Consider the following 20401-nt stretch of genomic DNA (forward strand, 5'->3'; position numbering starts at 1 on the left):
ATGTTCTCTAAGAAAACTTCTCCTAGTTTAGCTCTGTAGGGACAGAATGTGCTAATCAATGGACATTTTTCACTACACGTTGGTATTCTGATTATGAGTTGGTTTCCCAAATAGAAGAATCCACAAGGAAAGAATGCCCTGATCAGCCAACAGGAATATCTGATTTCATTAGTAATTTTGTATTTCGATATAACTTCATGGATTGGCATTTGAGGTTTTTACTCATCAGTCTTTGTGAGACGCTGAGGAACAGATCCACTCAGTTCTGACGAATTGGGTTTCTGAACCCATGACCTCTAGCCCTCCCTGCCGCACCAAACACCTCTGCACTCACAGCATTCCTTTTTCCTCAAATCATAATCCTAGATACATGGGAAAAGCAGCAGGAAAACCTTTGTAGTTGGAAAACTACCCTTTCCAAATAAGACTAATAAGATTTTTCTGTGGTTTTTTTTTTTGGTGGTTAGCTGGTACAGAGATTGAACCCTGGACCTTGGTGTTCTCAGCACCATGCTCTAACCAACTGAGCTAACCAGCCAGCCCTTAATAAGGCTTGTTTATTTTGGCAGCTGGCTGGTACAATAAGGTATTTTTATTTTTTTATTTTTTATTTTTTGTCTTTTTCGTGACCAGTACTCAGCCAGGGAGCGCACTGGCCATTCCTATATAGGATCCGAACCCGCGGCGGGAACGTCGCTGCGCTCCCAGCGCCGCACTCTCCCGAGTGTGCCACGGGCTCGGCCCTACAATAAGGTACTTTTAAAGCATGGCATAGTGATACTGTATCCAGCCAAGGGATAAGGTTAGAGGGAGAGGTTGAAGGAGAAAGAAAAACATTTTTTTTCTTCTCACTTTCATTCACACCAACCCCCATCTTACCCCTTCCACATGTCCTAACCCATCAGCTTCAGGGGAAAAGAGACAGAAAAAGAGAGAAAACAGAAAAAGCTGATAATGAGTAGTGTATTCCGAATCTATTTTCATTCCACTCAGAATAAGGTGAGAGCCCTCCAAAAGGCATGGGGAATTTTACTCTGTGCTCCTTTAGCCATATCACCTCAAACTTTGATCTACTTAGGCCAAGCTAAAATGTTTGAACTAATCACCTCTCCCACTGACCCCCAGAGGGAACTGAAAAGTAGCCTTTCTTGCTTATTTATATTTCTTGTGTTTTTGTTTTTGTTTTTGGCAGCTGGTGGGTACAGGGATCGAACCTTGGTGTCATCAGCAACACGCTCTAACCAAAAGAGCTAACCGGCCAGCCCTATATTTTAAAAGAGCAAGTATCAAACTGAACAGATCTAAGATTGTATATATTCATTCTGCATGAAGGTGGATTCTATGAGGTCAGCACCCACTGAAGAAACCAATGTTTCCTCCCCCAGTCCCTCTCTCTCTTCTTCATGGGGTACAGTATTTAGAAATTACATTTTTTTTTTTTTCCTTTTGGCCAAGAGTCTACATGTAAACTAACATCTGCTGTCTAGAAAAATGCTCATGTCAGCACTGCACACTCTCCCCAGAACTACACAGAGGACAGCGGCATCTCTCAGTTCATACAAGCTGTGAACACGGAACCCTGCCCCAGGCATGGAGAAGTCCAGGCTATCTTTTTGCTTCCCTTATGCCAAGTTGGCTAAGGTTCTTACAACGCATGCTTACTGCAACCCTCTCAGACATCAAGAAAATTCACCTTTGGCCATAGACCAGACACACCCAGCCACACTGCACACTGTCTTTTTTTTTTTTTTAAAAGATGACCGGTAAGGGGATCTTAACCCTTGACTTGGTGTTGTCAGCACCACGCTCACCCATTGAGCTAACCGGCCATCCCTATATGGGATCCGAACCCGTGGCCTTGGTGTTATCAGCACCACACTCTCCCGAGTGAGCCACAGGCCGGCCCCTGCACACTGTCTTTTAAGAATGTGTGCGTGTGCCTTGTTTCCAAGAATTTAACAGCTTCCTGCCGGGAGCAGTGATGTTTACATTTTCAGTTACAGCAATAAAACTGTTACACATCCCAGGGCTCACCAATGACCGTGCATCTCCTGATACAAGGTCCCTGAACCTGTGTAGGGCCACTGAGAATTGGAAAGAGCAATGATCCTGTGTTCTCGACTTTAGACATTCCTAAAGTCTACAGGATAAGGATCACATGGGTCACATAAGGATTATATCCTCATAAGATACAATCTAGGGAGTCCAGATCCCAACAAATAAAGCAAGTAAAGCAGTGCAGGTAAGCAGAGGTTGGCAGGAGGACCCCACAGCCAGACTGTCTGTGCCAAGAAATGAAGGTTGGCTGGAGGAAAGGTCACCCACCTCAATGACAAGTTCCAGGGGACTTCTAGGGACCCCTCCCCCCGGGATATGAATCAGTACCAGTATGGGTCTTCCAAGAGGTCTACTCCTAGATGGCCCTTGAAACCTAGGAATCTTGGAAAGCTAAGAGTCTGAACTACTCAAAAGGAATCCCAGAATTTCTAGACTAGAAAAGAAAGTCCTCTGTGGAGGTTTAAATCTTTTCTTTCCTTTTCATAAACTCCAGACAGGAGAATGGCCAAGATTAAGGAAGTTTCACCCCTGCCCTCACCTACAGAACATGCTGGTTCAACATAAGCCATCAATTCAGAGCACTTAGAAGTGACACCCCCCAACGCCTGAAAAATGTGCCATGACCACTCCATGTGTATATATAACATTTGGGGGATAGCTGTTTCTAAATCCCTGGTCATCAAAAACTGGGCTTATTTCAGCTTTTCCCTAACAACATCATCTTCCCTTTGCTGTCTTTTCTTGGTGTCTAGGCCTGGCCCTTCCCCGGGGCAGGGAAGTCACTCTACAGGCCCTTTCCTATGACTGCCTCGCTCAAGAGTTCCTGGGCCTCAATGCTGTTTTTCATGCCAAACACAAATATATCACATTAGAACTAGAAAATTCAATATCTAACAGTAGGGGAGTGGTTTAAAAAGATCCCGGTACATTTATATGATGGAATACTATGAGCCATTATAAATTTTAAAAAATAGTAGATAGGAAAAAACTTCTCCATTTAACTGAAGAAAAATGAGCAATTAAAAAATTTGTAGTCATATCATATAAAATTTGTCTAGAAAATGTGTCTGGAGATTTTAAATATATGTATGTGTGTACATATATATACTTGTATATATGCACTAAAAAAAGGTCTAGAAAGAGCACTCTTGCCATTCTTGCCATGAGATACCCTGGTTGCATGAGACCCTGTAGAGAGTTCCCACCCAGAAGAAGGCCCTCACCAGATGCACTCCCTAGACTGTGGACTTACCAGCTTCCAAAACTGAAAGAAATAAATTTCATTTCTTTATATTAAAAATAAAATAAGGCTAAAAAAATTACTAACTGTTAACAGTGACTATCTAGTGATGAAAGAATTATGGGTAATTATTTTCTTCTGTTTCTATTTATTTTCCAAAATATATACACAGAACATTACTTTTATAATCAGTAAAAGCAATCAAAATTATCATACCATCCCCAAATAAGAGGGGCTGGTTCTGTGACATTTCAGGCCATGACTACTTGGTGGTTCCCGCCCAGTTGACCACCAAGTTGTGCTGGACAACACTGACACTCACCACCAGCCTGAGGGAGCCCCCAACTTCATACTTTCACTGGCTTAATCTGGAAAGTGAAGTTGGGACACAAGCCCCGACGTGCTCTCACCCCTTGACTGCACCTTCATCTATCCTGGGGCCCAAACTCCAGCTTCTAGCCAAGTCTGCACTCACCGGTTCTGCAATAAGGGTAGGCATTCCATGCTTTCTCATGTATATTCAGGGCTCCCTCTGGGGCCAGCATTCGAACAAACGTGGGCACTTTGCTATAGTGAAAAAAAGGGGTTATGAAGAGAAATGGAGGAGAGAGGAAGAAGACAATAGGCTTTTACATCACATTCTTTGGGCCACAACCCCAGCCTCTTCAATGGGGAGTTGACAAGTAACTTTCCATGAGATAAGCAGGTTACTCTTGCATGTGAGACGCTACCTGTCAAGCCTGCCACCCCAGCTCGCTGGCTACTAAATCCACCCACAACTTTCCCCATCACCCACCAGGAACAGGACAGCATGTGAGACCCCAGGCTACCTGTCATGGCTTATCAGCCATGACATTTTCATTACACATCTGTCCAGAGCTCACCAGGCCCAGGGCATTATACCACACAGTACAAGGATAAGAAACAAAGGAGATACAGCCAAGGGCTGAGCCCGTGGCGCACTCGGTAGAGTGCTGCGCTGGAAGCGCGGCGACGCTCCCGCCGCGGGTTCGGATCCTATATAGGAATGACCGGTGCACTCACTGGTTGAGCGCCGGTCACGAAAAAACGACAACAACAACAACAAAATAATAATAAAATACAAATAAAAAAAAAAAAAAAAAAAAAAAGGAGATACAGCCAAGCACATACCACTCTATGTTTATGGGCCAGGGTGATTGGTTGACTAACTCAGAATATGGGATCCAAGATAATTTGATCTGCTTTTATCAGTTCTGAGGCCAGGAGGGCCTCAGGGCCATCTGCCTCCCAGGATAAAATATTTTCTTCTACTTAGTTCTTTTTATCTCAGGTTATAGAACAACATATACAGTATGAGCCCAATTTTGTTTATAAAAAAGGCCCATATATTCCTTTTCCTTGGTTTTCAACCAGTGATCCATATAGTCTTTAGCAGGCTCTAGCAAACTCATCAGCTTCAGTGCCTCAGGCCGAAGAAAAAAGAGCTAACCTCAGCAGAGCTAGCTCTGAGCACTCAGAGCTATCCTCTGAGATGCACTCACTCACTGCCACATTCATTTAGGTATTTCTATGTTCCAGGAATGGGGATACACATAGAAAACAGACGTGGCTCCTGCCTTCAAGGAGTTACAGTCTAGTGATGAGTGTGACTAACCAGGCAAATGACCACGCTGCAAGTACGTGCCATAATGGGGTGAGCCCAGGGCTCCAGGGGGTACAGCACTGTGAGAACATGGTGAGGGAGGCTCCTCAGGAAAAGTTAGGATGAAACAAACACAGGGAGTAGAGAATAGGACTAAACTGGACAAAAGGAAGGGAGTGGGTTGGGAATAGCTGGGAGAAAAAGAGAAAAGTCCAGAGTAGCTGGTACAAGGTATGAGGCAGGGAATACAAGAGAATACGCAGAGGTTGGGTCATAAAAGATCTTGTAAATTACGTTAGAGAGCATGGACTTCATCCTGAGCACAAAGGAAAACCATCCATAGCTTTTAAGCTGGGGAGCAACAGATCTTCCAGACAGAATATTCGAAGCTGTGTGGAGAAATGGAAGGCAGGGAAACCAGTTTGGAGCCACTCTAGTAATCCAGGAAAGAGATGATGGAAAGAAATAGACATGCTAGAGATACTAAGGAGATGGGGTCAACAGAACTTGATTTGATATAAGGGACGAGGAAGAGTGTGGTGGCGAGTTCACGTTTCTGATTTGTGCAACTAGATGGCTGACAGAGTAAGGCTTCTGTCCTCATGAGGAGACGTGGTGGTGGCAGTCACTATTGGCTGCTTCTTTTTTTTAAATTTGGGTGTTTTGGTGTTAAGGAAAGAGTAGTGGTAGCAGCCCAAAATTTATAATCTCCTTTGCAAGGAAGAGGGTGAGACAGGTCCCACTCCCCTATGTACAGACTTCCTCTCTGCTACTTTGGTTGGACCAACTGAGTCTTTTTTTTTTTTTTTTTTTTTAAAGATGACCGGTAAGGGGATCTTAACCCTTGACTTGGTGTTGTCAGCACCACGCTCAGCCAGTGAGCGAACCGGCCATCCGTATATGGGATCCGAACCCGGGGCCTTGGTGTTATCAGCACCGCACTCTTCCGAGTGAGCCACGGGCCGGCCCGGACCAACTGAGTCTTGAGGAACCAACTGGCCCCCTCTGCCTAAATATCAACCTCACCATTTTTTTTTCAGAGACCTCTTTAAAAACTACAGATACACTATGGGGAAGGCATGTCTTGAGTCTTATTTTAATCAACTGTTATTCTTCAGTAAGGGTTGGCTGGCAGTCAACTCAAAGCAGGGGCAGAGCAGCAGCAGCAGGAGGCATGGTGGAAAAAGCATGCACTGACAAGAGACGGGATCACGGTGAAACTACTCTCCACTTCTCAGTGTTGCTCTTCTCCTGGCTCCAGCACTGCAAAATCCTGGACCCCTCTGGGTTAGCACTTTTCCATCACCAGAGCAGCAGACTATAGTAAATCAGGGATTTTACCAAATGAAAATGAAATTGGGCTGACCGATGAGCTCACTTGGTTAGAGCGTGGAGTGATAACACCAAGGTCAAGGGTTCAGCCAGCCACCAAAAAAAAAAAGAAAGAAAATGAAATTGGTTTCAGTTTAGTTTAGTGAGTAGAAATTAAGATTCAGATTTAAGTTGCACAGCAATGTAACTGTGTTTAAGGCCATTAAACTGTACACTTAAATATGGTTAAAATGGTGAATTTTATGTTATGTATTGTTTACTACAATTAAAAAAAAAAGAGATTCAGGTTTATTTTTTCCAGTTCTGGATAGTTTCTAAAACTAGCTTGGTTTGACTTCCATTCAACTGATGTATATTTACTACTGCTTTCAGTGTCTTTTGGGTCAGCTCATAGCTTACTGAAATATTACTATTTTGGTTAGCAAATTTGTGTAGTTTGCTATGGATTTTGGTACACAAATCAGTTCAAGCTTCATTTAAGAATATGTATGCGTTTGACCCAAAGACAGGTACCAACATTTCTCTGGCAGCTGATTTCACAATATCAGACTTTAAAATACTACCTGACCCAGCAATTCTACTTCTAGGAACACTTACTATGGATTTACACACACAAGTACATCAAAAGATTTACATAGAAGGAGTTTACTGGAGTATGTGGACATCTGGAAATGACTATAAATACACATTGAGAGCGGACTGGTTAAACAACTTAAAGCAAATCTGTACAATGTAATACTATGAATATTACCTGTACTTTAAAAGAATAAGGCAGCATATGCTGACAGAGAAAAGCAGTTATGATATAATAAGTAACAAAAGAGCAAAGAACTGTATGTAGTATGATCCATCTACATAAAATAACAATAAAGGAAACGAACACCCATTTACACACACACACACACACACACACACACACACACACACACACACAAACAACCCATGTATGCTCACAAACAATGGAAGGGCCCACAAGAAACTAAACACTCACCTCTGGGGACTGAGAGCCTGGTGGGGCAAGTATTACTTTTATTTAAAAAAAAAAATCTTTAAATGAACAAAGTAACACTTATGACCACTCTCACAGGTGAAGCAACTTGAGGAACCTAGAAACACCCCCAATTAACCATTATCACTACTTCCAAACCAGGCCCTGCCGCCGCGGTCACATACCTCTGTAAGTGGTAGATCTTGTGTGTGTACTGGCCTTTCTCACCGTCCTTCTCATACGGTTCATTCACCAGGACCTCCACGCCTTCACCACCACCCGTTTCATTCTTACTGGCCTCAGCCACAGAATACAGCTGCCCTACTTGATACTAATGGAACAGAGAGGCAGGCATATTCTCAACACAGAATCTTCACAACAATTACATAGTGCAGATGCCAATAACTGTCCAATTAGATCACCCTGGTGTCCCTTCATCTAGGAGCTCATTCTGGAGGTGCACACTGTGCCTTGCCCTAATCCACCCAAAGCAATGAGAACGCTGCTCCATGGCCTCTCTTTAGCCATCAGGTATGTTTAATTTTGTCCTTCCCATTTCCACACCACCCATCAGGGTATAAAGAGGCAGGTGGGGAAAAAAAAAGAGGCAGAAGAATATACTTAACCTCATACCACCATCTAGCAAATATTATAGAGTCCAAGAAAGCTTTTGCCCTGGGCCTGCCTAGGGTATTAAGACCCCAAAACAGGAGCTCGGTTGGTTGCTAGAAATCTCCTTATCCCATTCATTTAAATAGATCCTAAGACATGACTTCTTTTCAAGCAAAGGTGCCCAGTACTCTATGAAATCCACAACCTCTGCTGTAAAACTGGCTCATTTACTGCTCTTCCTCCAGTGTTGGGCCCCTCCTCACCCCACAAACAGCTCAAAGAAAAGTCTTTTGGGCAACCAAACTGCCTGATGCTTTCCAGATTCCTGCAAGTGCTTCCTGTATTAGAGAGTACAGTTTCCTACCCCACAGTCTGTGCTGGCTGGGTACACCCTCTGTGTTGGCAGTTACTAGATGGCAAAAGCCTGATTTTCCTTTATTTGGGTCACATGCCACCAAGTCAACCAGTCAAGATCACTGGCCTCCTCTGACCCCCCCTCAGGTCAGCTTGGTGTTAGGGCCAATGACTTGGGCAGTGGCTCTTATACCCCTTTCTTTCTGAGGGAAGGTGTCTGGAGAGAAAAATAAGATGAAGAAGGAATGAAGAGCAACAGTTAATGCAGGAAGTTACATCTTACCAAAGGATGTATCTTCCCCAATGCTGCCAGGGCCAAGCAGGCAACAGTTAGGAAGTATGAGAAAAAGAAAAGGTACCTGATTACTTTAACACGTTGGAGATGGGAGAGATTAAGGTTTTCCTCACCCTCTTCATTCCCTCCCCAACCTCCTGGTACTCTCCCAGGGGTGATTAAAGTAGAGAGGCTGTACCTCTGGGCAGCTGCCACTTAAACCACTGCCTGCAACAGCAAGGAGCAGCTTTCAGGGCTGCTTCACCTCAAACTTGAAAGCCTGCTTTACCAGGAAGCTTCCTAAGCACCACAGGGATACTTCTGGACAAAGTCTGGAAGGTGAAGCAGCAGATCAGGACACCTGAAGAATTCGCTGCTCACCACAAAGCTGAAAGAGCCCTAATTTCCAAAGCAAAAACCCAGTACAAAATGCCAAGGAAAGGCCCAGGCAAGCAATCAAGGCTCAGTTAATCTCATAAAGAGGAACATCTAGGTGAGAGCCTTGACCATGACAATCCTGAGCAATCTCACTGCTGCCTCGATGACCCCATGGAACCCCAAACTGTCCCTGTGCCTCTCCAAGTCCACCCCCTAGCTGAGGCACACATGAAAACCACTATCAAGTGAGTCAGGATTTGGCTGAGCCAGGGATTCCTAAGAAGGAGCAGTAACTCTGCTTCAGAGAAGAGTCATGAGAACATCTAAGCACTGACTCAGCAATCCTAAAGGGCAGGCTGGGGAGAGGGCCTGGTGGAGGGGACAGGGATGCTGGCTGGTGAAGCTGCGTGGGGAGGGGCCCCCAGGCAAAGACTAATCGCCTTCATTTGCTTTTTCTTCAGCTGCAGGAATCAGACGGCAGGCTCTAAGAGGATCAGTCTGTTGGCTGGCATCTTCCCCCTTTAATCTCTCTTGATATTGTGATCCTTTAATCCCATGAGACAAGTGAAGGCAGTTTTGTTAATCCAAAGGGGTAAGTCAGACTGGCCTGCATAAGCTACAAGTGAGGGGGATACTTTTCATGTCAGAGCACCCTGAGAAAGCCAGACTAGAAGGGGTGGAGGTAATTGTGGGAATCAGAGCATTAAATCAGATAAACAACCCCAAGGAGACCAGGATTCCAAGCCTCCTCAGGCCTAGGACAATGCTCCCTATCCTTGAAATTTGTTCCTTTGTCCTAAAGAACTAAGACAGCTGAGAAAAACAAACTCCATCACTTTGGCAATCTGGGATTGGGAGCTCAGGAAGATGTAGTAGGTGGCCTCAACTACTAACATAAAACATGTCACAAAAAATAATACAGTTGTTGGTCCTACCCACATGATCCCATCAGGGTGGGTACCACAGAGGGATGGTGCCATGAATCTCTAGAAAGGAAAAGTAAAATAGCCCTGCCCAAGGTAGAGGGTGGGCTGACCTGAGCCAGGAACCACTGTGGACACACCCATGAGAGCCAGTGCTTTCTTGCTCTGCTGCAGAATGCCTAGAAACCCTGTGCCATGTTAGGCCAAAGGCTCTTGCCAGCCAGAAGCTAATTATGCCCCAAATATTGATTCAGGCCATCAGGATGATTATAAAAACATGACCTCTTTTCTCTTTCTTCTCTTTTCCCTGCAAATCAGAAAGCTCCAAGGGCCTCAAGTCATGGCCTCCAATTTAAGAAGTGAATCCACCAGTCACATGATGCTGGGCTGTTCCCATGTGAACCGTTGAGTCAGGAAGGGGTTATTGATAAAGGTTCTAAGAAGGTTGATCATTACTTGTTTCTTCTTCAGCCTCCCTATTCAAGATTTTTCTGATCTTCTGGAACTAAGATTCAAGCCATCAAAAGAGCAGCTTCCATTTCAATCCTACACAGGCCATGTGCTGCTTTCCTGTCAGTGGTGTCTTGCTGAGAGTGAGCTGACCATCACCAGGCAGACAGACGAATCCTAACCAGCGCTTACTTCCCAAGCTTCTGCTTAGAGTTCAGGCTTTGATTATCCCACCCCTACCCTATCCCGCCCCTTTCTCAATACTGCAAAAAAACCATCACAAGCTAAAAACTGACAATCGTAGACACTCTCAAGATGAGAGTTCCCCTTTCCTTCCATTCTTGACCCCACCATTAACAATCAGCTTTCTGGCCCCTCCAGCCTTACTGTAGAGCAGCCAAGAGGTGCGCCAGGACAGTTCTGGCCTTCCTTATCTGCAGCACTTCTCAGAGACATTCCTACCCTTCATTCCCTCAAGAAACTCCCTGTAAAAAGATCCATTTCACCCCTAAAGACCACACTGAGGAAATGCCAAGTTCCTAGGAGATATTTTCCCGAACGGGGGTGCGGGATCATTCTGTACAGCAGAGTGGAAGTCACTGGACTTCCCAGAGCTAAGTTTCAGGTCAAGGGACATGCTGGGTCTTCCTGCTTGGCCTTCTGATTTGGAAGATCATCACTTGCTATTTTTAAAAAAGACAGCAAGGCCCCCAAATGAGATGGGTTAACAGGACCCCCCCCAAACCAACACCTGTCAGCCCAGGCACCTGGTTCTCTGGACCCAGGTACATCTCAGGTGCCTCCAGGGATCACAGCATCTATCTAGTTATCTCCTCTTTTCCCCATGTTCCCCAGTCTCATTTCTCATATCTGTCCTTCCCAGACCACCACCTCATGTTCAAGGCCCACCTCTGGCCACCTCTCCCAGGTCTCCATAGCTCTTCTCAGACATGTAGCCCCCCAATCCCTGCCCACTCCTCTTGGGGGCCAACAAGCTTGGATATTTGTCTCAGCTAAAGACTGCTGCGGATTCTGTTGGTCTGATTTCATTTTTCAAACATCCAGTTCATATTTGGAACAGAGTGGAAGTTAACACAGGAGCTTCATGCTAACACTGCAGGAGAGAGAGATGAAGCCCAGTGACTGGGGGCACTATACTGGCTGACAAACTTCACCCAAACTTGAGTTTAACTGGAAGCTGGTGGGGGGTGGAGTGGTGCTGTGGATTCAGAAAGAAGCATAAAACAGGGTTATACCAGGAGAGACGACTGGAGGAAGTTCAGGGGAAGGGAGGGACAAGGGAGGCTTCGTGACACTCTTCTACTGTCCAAGAGACCAACTCTGAGTCAGCGTGGTCTATGAACCTTCTTATGGTAAATACTGCTGCCAGATCCCCATACACAGGCCATTAGACCTGAGAACCATAAAGGGACAGAGGGCAAGCTAAACCTATTTGTTATCTCCTGCCCTCTATAAAAGGAAGGTTCTGTGTCTTGGTCTTTCCAGCAGTTACCTAGTGTGGCTAGGGAGGGCCTCAGAGATTTCCTGCCCTGCTGGTTTGTTGCACAACCAGAGAGAGCCATGCAGACTTCCCAGACAAGTCATGGAGGTCTCAGAAATGCACACAATCCCATCAATAACATGCCCCCTAAAGACACAGTCTTAGCAGGTAGAAAGGGCTGTTTTAGTCTCTATTCAAAAGTCATCCAGCATGCCAACAGTTTGGGGCAGGTTGCACACAGTTGCCTGTATATAAAAAATGAATGCCTTCCTTCTATTCAAAGTGGCACCAGGAAAATTCACATTGAGCACTGGTTATCTCTGTGTTAGAACAAATATGAAAACTCTATGAACAGTATGGCCACTCAGAGCCCAACTTAGTCAATGACACAAGCACTTATATATAACTATAGATAAGAAAGAAAAAGGACTTACCTCATCTACAGACACTGGCAGGATGACTCGACTACAAGAGAGGGAAAGGAGAGTATCAATTTGAGGTTCTGAAACCTGCCCGAGGCTCTTAAAGCATCACCTTAGAACAGTATATAACATTTTGTTGCATAGGACACTATACTCACCAATAAAAACTCAGCAGAGAACAGCCTTCAGAGTGCTTTGAGGCTAGGAGCCTCTGCGCCCTTCTGGCATTCCATTTAGAACCCTGTGATTCAGTGCAAACCTGTCCCCCTACCACCCACCAGCCACATCCCAGGTCTCTGTCTCAATTTTGGAGTTGTCTTCTTTTCCGCCTCCCTCATCCATATCTTTCCCAACAAGTCTTGCCAATAAGTTTAGTAAAACAGAGAGGCTAACACAGAGGACCCACCATGAGGAGTCAGACCCAAAGGATCAGGCCCTGGGGATTTATACCTCTGTGGACCCAACCTCCCAACGACAGACCTCAAGGTGAAAGGCTAGGAAAGGGCCAAGCCCCTTGGAGGCTTAATCACCCTAAGAGCACATACCAACCACCTCTGCTCTGGGGCAGGATATTACAATACAAGCTACTACCATGAAGCCACCAAAAAAGAACTTGTATCCTAACCTCTAGAAGCTGTCCGAAGGCACCCCAACTGATCACTTTCTTTTTTTCTTTTCCATTTCAATGACCACCAATTAACTGTTTGAGGTAACACTAGTAACCTAATGGAGAAGCCATGGCCAGCTAAGTCCCCACAAGAGTCAGAACTCCACAGAAGTGCAAGGGCTAGTGGCACTTCTCCAGGTGGCTTGCATTTGTAACACAGATCAGCAGCCAAACCCCAGTACAAAGCTGTGAGCTCAGAGAGCTGAGACAAAAACCCGTGCTTGTACTCATACAAGCCAAGCCAGTTCCCAAGCTTGGATTCTCAGTCCCCAGACCCTTGCTGGAACCTGCTGGGCCCTTCTGTGTCTTGCATGCTTGGTGAAGCACGAGCTGCTATGCCCTCCTTCCTATGCAGTAGGCTCACCAGTCAGGCTCCTTGCTGCAGGCTGGTAAATAGCTATTTTCTAGTTCCATGAAGGTCCCCCAGGAAGCAAGAAGCACACAGAGGGGTCTGAGGAAAACATCACACTGAAAGCGAGGCACCAAGCAGAAAAGTAGCAGGAAAAGCAAAATGGGCTCCAAGTCTTCACTGCCTGCTACCAACTCTCTTCCTCCAGAACGACTCATATAATGTAAATCCTCCAGTTTATTGAATGCTGCCACTAAATGCTCTCCTCCCATTAGAGAAAGCCAACCATGCAAAAAATACTCCCAACTTGGAGGCCAGAATTTTTCTGCACCCTTAGAAGAAACTTCCTAGAAAACAACAAACCTTTTATCTTTAAGAATAGCAGCAAAAATCACATCCAAGAATTTATATAAATCAAATCAAGCAAAATCCTGTTAGAGGAAGTGTCAGAAAAATCAAAGGTGACAATCTTGAGACCTTGGGTGGGCACCAAGTCTCCCCACAAAAGAGAGTGGCATTGGACAATTCCTGGCAGGATGCTCTAAGGCTGCTTACATTACAGCTGCACACCCAGACATCTCTCCCTTGCTCTCTGGGAACAAAACCACTTCAGCAGTTATAGGGTACAATTCCAAAGGATGGGGTCACAGAGGCACTGCTGTGCTGAGACCAGAGACATGCTCACTGTAGTATGACCTTCACTCGCACCCTTCCTAGAGCTGCAGCGCTGCAGCCACAGCCAAGTGTCTCAGATGCACCCCCCCCTGCCCTGTCCCGCCCAGGGATGCAAACACAGGGCATAAGTAAGGCAGGAAGGAAACGCAGGTGCCAGGCAGGCTCCGTACCCCCAGCTCCTTGGACCTTTCCCTGACAGGCTTCAAGGGGAGGAGAACAAAGAATGGGAGAGGAGTACCTTTCTTCAAAACTCACTCAGATGTCTTCTGAAGGTCCCTTCCTTTCCCTGCCTGTCCTTCTTTTCAAAACTACAGATTGCTACAGATTCTAGGGTCATCTGGAAATAGGAAAAAGGATCAGAAGAATGGGACAAGCCTGTTAGTCTGAACATTCAAGATTAAAATACAAAGTGCACCACGTTCTCCTCCTTTTGGCATCCTAAGGTTCTTCCTCCTCACCACCAGACTGGGTGTCAAGAAATAGAGGTGGTGGGGCCTCAAAATAATGCTCTTCAGATGAGGTATCAGGCTAGGTCTCTGCTCCCTTTGTTATCCAAACTCCACACTTTGCCCTAAATGTCCTAAACACCTCCAAGGAGCAAGCCTGGTAGGGATGGACAAAATGCCTTCACTGACAAATGGAAAGAGCCCTCTGTACACCTGCCTTGTGACCAAGAGAGTTCCACAAGTTGCTCCCTACTTGGACATCGCCCACTTTTGGACTTCTGGCCCAATGTTGCCCACTTACTCCCCGCTCCAAGGAAGCACAGTTTCATTGAAGGTTCTACATGTGCACATCCAATTTCTCCTCTTTGGGGGAAAAAAAGCCCTGTGATGTTTACTTGGAACCATGAGCTTCAGGGATGGGTTATCTTGTACTTGAAAGATTTAGCAATCCAACATTCCCACCTGTTACCCAATCACCTGGATTTCAGGGGCAAACCAATCTCTGTAACTCCTACAGGAAGTCACCACTTTCCCACCCCTCACCCTCAGTCACCACTCAAGAATTCCCTCACTCTTCAATGTCTTTCCTCAATTAATGGCTTTATGGAAACCTCCTCAATTTCTCAGAGCATTTTCCCCATCTCTTTGCACCAAGACTGAGAATCACCTAGAGAAAGAGGCTACCCTTATCTTGGTCCCCTCCAGCTCCAATAATAGGTACACTTATTCACAAACATACTCTCTGGACTGTCCTCCACCCTGGTAACTTCCCATCGCCATAACTCCCTAATATCACTTCAGACCCTGCCCAGTATTTTCTGGACTCCTCACCCAAGTGTCCCCAAGCACCAAGCAATCATCCCAAGCTTTTTTCCAAATGCCTCCTCTTCCTTTTTTTTTTTTTTTTTTTTTTTTTTGGCAGCTAGCTGGTACAGACAAATGCCTCCTCTTCTGCACCTACCACTTGGGCACCATGTTACTCCAGCCCCCCGTATCTCAGCGCACTCTGCTTTATCTCCTCAGACCCTTCCCCTGTCACCCAAGCCTGGCCCTGACTCCCTAGTCCTCTTCCTGTGTCCACTTATTACAATCCTTCCTCTGATGCCTAAGCCACTCCTCAGACTCCAGGTTCCCTTTAGCATTCGTCCTCATCATCTCAACTCCATTCCTGGAACCGTCTTGTCTGATCTCTGCTGCCCCTTAGTACTGTTCAGCCCTGAAACCCCTCCCCACCACTGCCAGTTATCAGTCCTGCCTGCCCTTGTCCGACTGTTCCTCAGCCCCTCAAAACAACTCCTCCACCTCGCCACGGTCCTCTCAGTCCCTCCTGCAGTTCTGGCTGGCCCCTTCATCCCTCAGCCCCCACTGTAGAACCACCCCACATCTCATCCAGTGCTCTGGATCCCCTCGGCCACTCCTCATGCCCTGTCCGGCTTTCACTGTCCCCTTGACCCCACTTCAGGCCCTATCTGGCCCTCAGTGTCCCCTCGGCCTCTCCTCAGGCCTATTTGGCCTTCACTGCCCCAGGGCCCCACCTCGGGTGCTGTCCGGCCCTCTCCATTCCCCTTGGCCCCACCTCAGGCCCTATCCCGCCTTCACTGTCCCCCTCAGTCCCTGCTGGGCCGTCCAACAGCCCATCTAGCGCTGTCCGTCCCCTCCGCCGGGCCATCAACCTCCCTGGTAGTCATCCCCGACCCTCCCCGCCTCCTCGCTTGCGCACGGCCGGCCGGACACTCACTACTCCTTGAGCAGCACCATGTCGCTTCAAGGCTCAGTGGCTACCTTCGGCCCGCCCGGCCTCCCGCCCGCTTCCCCGCGGACGCTCTCCCCGTGGCCCGGCCCGGCCCGGCTGCCTGTGCGTCTTTGTCGTGGTCTGCTCCGTCCCCGCCGCTCTCGCTGCGGTCGCCGCGCCGACTCCTGCCGCCCCGGCCTCCCAGCCTCGCGCGCCGCTGCCGACGCCGCCCGGAGCTCCGGTTCCGCAGCGCCGCGCGGGGGCGGGGCGTCTCTGCGGCAACCAGAGCGTCACACGCAGCGGTGCGCGCTGACCTCAGCGAGGAGGCGGAGCCTTCCCGGGTCCGCCCCCTCCCGTCCTTAAATGGGCCGCGGCGTAGGCGTCTGCGCCCAAGGGGGTTCCCGGCGTGCGCAGGACCGGGACAGTAGGCCTGGCGGAGCAGACACTTAGGAGTGCCGCAGGGCTTTAGGTGTGAATGCGCTTCTGCAGCCGGAAGGGATGCAACTGTAGGTTTGGGCCTTGCCGGTGGGGTGGATCGAGACCCAGGAAAAGGCTGTGACAAAAAAATATCAATAATAGGGGGCTGAGCCCGTGGCGCACTCGGTAGCGTGCTGCGCTAGCAGCGCGGCGACGCTCCCGCCGCGGGTTCGGATCCTATATAGGAATGACCGGTGCACTCCCTGGCTGAGCGCCGGTCACGAAAAAAAAAAAAAAAAAAAAAAAAATCAATAATAGCCAAATGTATGTGCAAGTGCTTGATTCCTCACAACACCTCTAGCAGAAGGGCACTATTACTCTTTCCACTTTATGAGTGAGGAGCAGGAGGTAGAGGATGAAATATTTGTTCACGTCCGCAGCTAATATGTGATGGAGCTGAGATTTGAACCCAGCAGTCTTAGTGTAATGTCATTCATCCAGTAGATATTTGCTGAGTGCCTGCTGTGTACCAAAGCCTGTGCTTTGCTGAGAGAGTGAACAAGGCAGATACTTTCTAGCCCAGGGTCAAGTCAGGGGTGGGTACGTGGGTGGCTGGAGGAGACAGAGGCAGGCAATTAGAATGAAAAGGGGCTGTGAGGTGAAACACAGGTTTGGTGGGATTACACTGGAGGGGGAGGGGCACCTTACTGAGTGTGGGGCGTAGTCAGGGAAAGCGTCCTGACTACTAAGAGATTCTTTTTTTTTTTTTTTTTAAAGATGACTGGTAAGGGGATCTTAACCCTTGGCTTGGTGTTGTCCGCACCACGCTCAGCCAGTGAGCAAACCGGCCATCCCTATATAGGATCCGAATCTGTGGCCTTGGTGTTATCAGCAGCGCACTCTCCCAAGTGAGCCACGGGCCAGCCCTAGAGATTCTAAACTGAGATCTGCAAGGGGCTGGGGAGGAGAAGAGAGTAGCAGGCAGAGTAAAGGCAAAAGCTGGAGCCAAGGGCCGAGCCTGTGGCGCACTCGGTAGAGTGCTGCGCTGGCAGCGCGGTGACACTCCCGCCGCGGGTTCGGATCCTATATAGGACTGACCGGTGCACTCACTGGCTGAGTGCTGGTCACGAAAAAACGACAAAATAAATAAATAAATAAATAAAACTGCTTCATAAAAAAAAAAAAAAAAAAGCTGGAGCCAAGATGGTGCATTTGGGGGAACTGAGATAAGTGACCGGAGCATAAAGTGTGGGGGCTGAGAAGCTGCAGGCGGGTTGGGGCCAAGTAATGAAGTTCTTGGTGGGTGCTGATGAAGTGTTTGGAGTCCATCCTAAGGGCCATGGGAGAGCATTTGAGGGTTATGAGCAGTGATGTGAGCAGGCTTAGTGTGTGAAGGCTCACTCTGATGGCTAAGTGGGGGAGAAGGGATGGAGTGGGCCAGAGAGGCAGGGAGACTAGTTAGGAGGCTGCTGCAGAAGTCCAGGTGAAGGTGGACCAGGACAGTGGTGGGAGGGAAGAAAAGGAAGGGATGAATTCAGGAGCAACTCAGAAGGTAAACTCAGCAAGATGTGTTTACTACTTGGCTGAGAGGGTGAGAGTGAAAGAGGAGGCGAGAAAACCACCTAGGTTTCTGGCTGGGGAGCCTGGTGGGTGGTACTGCCTTCACTGAGAACCCAGGAAAGGCAGGTTGGCACAGACAGATAATGACTCCAGTGCTGGACTCATGGAGTGCAGGGTGCTCGAGGAGCATCCGGTGAGATGGCGAGTGGGCTGCCCAAGATAGGGACTTGGGAAGGGAGGGTGGAGCAGGTGGCCATATTGCTGTCAAGCCAACTGTGCCCCAGGACCACCCTGAGTATTGCTCGTGTTGGCCACTCATTCATCAATCCCAGAGTGGGAATATAGACAGCTCCAGAAATCCAAGCCCAAGCCACTGAAGGGAAGTACGAGAAAGGAGATACGTTATGACCCAAAATCCAAGGTTAAGTAAGTTGCTGGGACCCTAGTCCTCTGACCCCCTAGCATAGGGCTTTTCCCCCTACATAATATCCATGAATAGTTATTTAACAAATGCCATGCTCTGGCTCTCTCCAGGAAGTAACCAAACCCTGCCCTCTGGGAGCTTACAGTCTAGTTGGGAAAACTACATTTACTCATTTACTCGTTGACTCATAAATATTGATTGAGCACTTGGCCCTATCGTAGTTCTTTTTCTAGGCACTTTAGGATACAAGGGTGACTGAGAAAAATGAGGTCCTTCCCTTGCTGAGTGGGGGAAAGCAGAATATAGGGCCAGCCCGTGGCTCACTCGGGAGAGTGCGGTGCTGATAACACCAAGGCCCCGGGTTCGGATCCCATATACAGATGGCCGGTTTGCTCACTGGCTGAGCGTGGTGCTGACAACACCAAGTCAAGGGTTAAGATCCCCTTACCGGTCATCTTTAAAAAAAAAGAAAGAAAGAAAGAAAGAATATAAACATATACAGAAATCACTTTGGGTAATGGTAAATGTTATGAAGAAGCTGAACAGGTAACTCTGGCCTTGGCAGGCAGCATTAGTCAAGTGGCCAGGGAGGACTCTTGGAAGAGGCAGTGTTTACACTGAGACCTGAATGAGGAGAGGAGTTGTTGCTAAGCTAGCTCCTGAGTTGATAAGAGTTTTGTTGAGATGAGATTAGAGGGCTGTTGCTGGGCGTTAGGGGGAAATAAAAAAAAAAAAAAAAAAAACATAAAAATACGTGAGGAACAGCCTCTGCCCTCCAGGAGCTCATGGAGAGGAGAACTTGCATTTGTAGAAAACTGTGATTAGCTTGTGATAAAGAGAAACGGTGCTGGAGAAGCTTCAAGGAACTACAGGAAGCACCCAGGACATGGGGGACTTGAGCCAGATTTGTCTTAGAAGAGGGAATGGATTCTCCCGAGAGAACTAGCAAAGGCAAAGGTGCAGAGGCACGGGCCGGCCCGTGGCTCACTCGGTAGAGTGCGGTGCTGATAGCGCCAAGGCCCCGGGTTCGGATCCCATATACGGATGGCCGGTTCGCTCACTGGCTGAGCGTGGTGCTGACAACACCAAGTCAAGGGTTAAGATCCCCTTACCGGTCATCTTTTAAAAAAAAAAAAAAAAAAAAAAGGTGCAGAGGCAGGATTCTGTGTGGGTGGAAAGGGAGGGGTGGGCTGGGGTGGGGCAGAGCATGCTGGTTAGAGCATGAGTGGGCACACTGGCGGGGTTGGGGGTAGGGCCTTGAGTACCAAGCTAGAGAAGTGTCCCTCTGTTCCATGGGCAGGGGAGCCATTGCAGGGCCTTAGGAACCCCTTCCTCATCTCCCAGAGTCAAATGCTGTTGAGATTTTGCCCCTCTTACTTCATCTCTTTTCAGTTCTAAAGAATTTTAAAGCTGATCTCAGACATTGTGTCATCTCGCCCCTCCATGTTTCAGCATGCATTCTAGAAATGTCAATATTTTCTTACGAATCCACAATGCCGTTATCATACTTAACAAAATTAATAATAATTTTTTGATTTTTATCTCATCCCCAGTTCATGTTCAAATTTCCCTGATTACCTAAAAAAAAAAAAGTTGTAGTTTCTTTTAGAGAAGTTCAGTATCCAAACAAGGTCCACGTATTATTTTTTTTCACATTTTACTTTGAGTTCTGTTTCTTACCTCTGTTACTCTAGCAAGTTTGCTTCAGGTATGCATAGGGGTTAGCCGTTAGCTGCGGGGGCTACGCCACTCTCTAACTGTGCCTTGCAGGGAACCAGCAGCCCCACTCTGGGAACAGACCCCCTGGTGCCTGATGCCTTGGACTCCCAGCCCTACCACTTCCTACCTGTGTGACCTTGTATAAGTCACTTAACCTCTCTGTGCCTCAGCTTCTTCAACTGTGAAATGGGGACAGTGATAAGCCCCTGCCTCGTGGGATTGCTGGGACTCATTAGATGGGGCAATGTGCGAAAAG

The 20401-nt window shown here is 47.4% G+C and overlaps 1 protein-coding gene across 1 annotated transcript in view; it reads right to left on the bottom strand.

Moving 5' to 3' along the window:
* The window catches only part of PITPNA (phosphatidylinositol transfer protein alpha), a 36713-nt gene extending 20448 nt beyond the window's left edge, over positions 1–16265 (bottom strand). Inside the window, exons 1-4 of the mRNA XM_063110188.1 lie at positions 16032–16265; positions 12169–12199; positions 7428–7573; positions 3774–3865 (exon numbers count right to left, since the gene is read on the bottom strand). Coding sequence (XP_062966258.1) covers positions 3774–3865; positions 7428–7573; positions 12169–12199; positions 16032–16051 — 289 coding nt within the window. The 5' untranslated portion in view covers positions 16052–16265. The remainder of the gene's footprint in view (positions 1–3773; positions 3866–7427; positions 7574–12168; positions 12200–16031) is intronic.
* Positions 16266–20401: the final 4136 nt, after the last annotated feature.

This window comes from Cynocephalus volans, chromosome 10 (assembly GCF_027409185.1).
Source record: "Cynocephalus volans isolate mCynVol1 chromosome 10, mCynVol1.pri, whole genome shotgun sequence".
Lineage (NCBI taxonomy): Eukaryota > Metazoa > Chordata > Mammalia > Dermoptera > Cynocephalidae > Cynocephalus > Cynocephalus volans.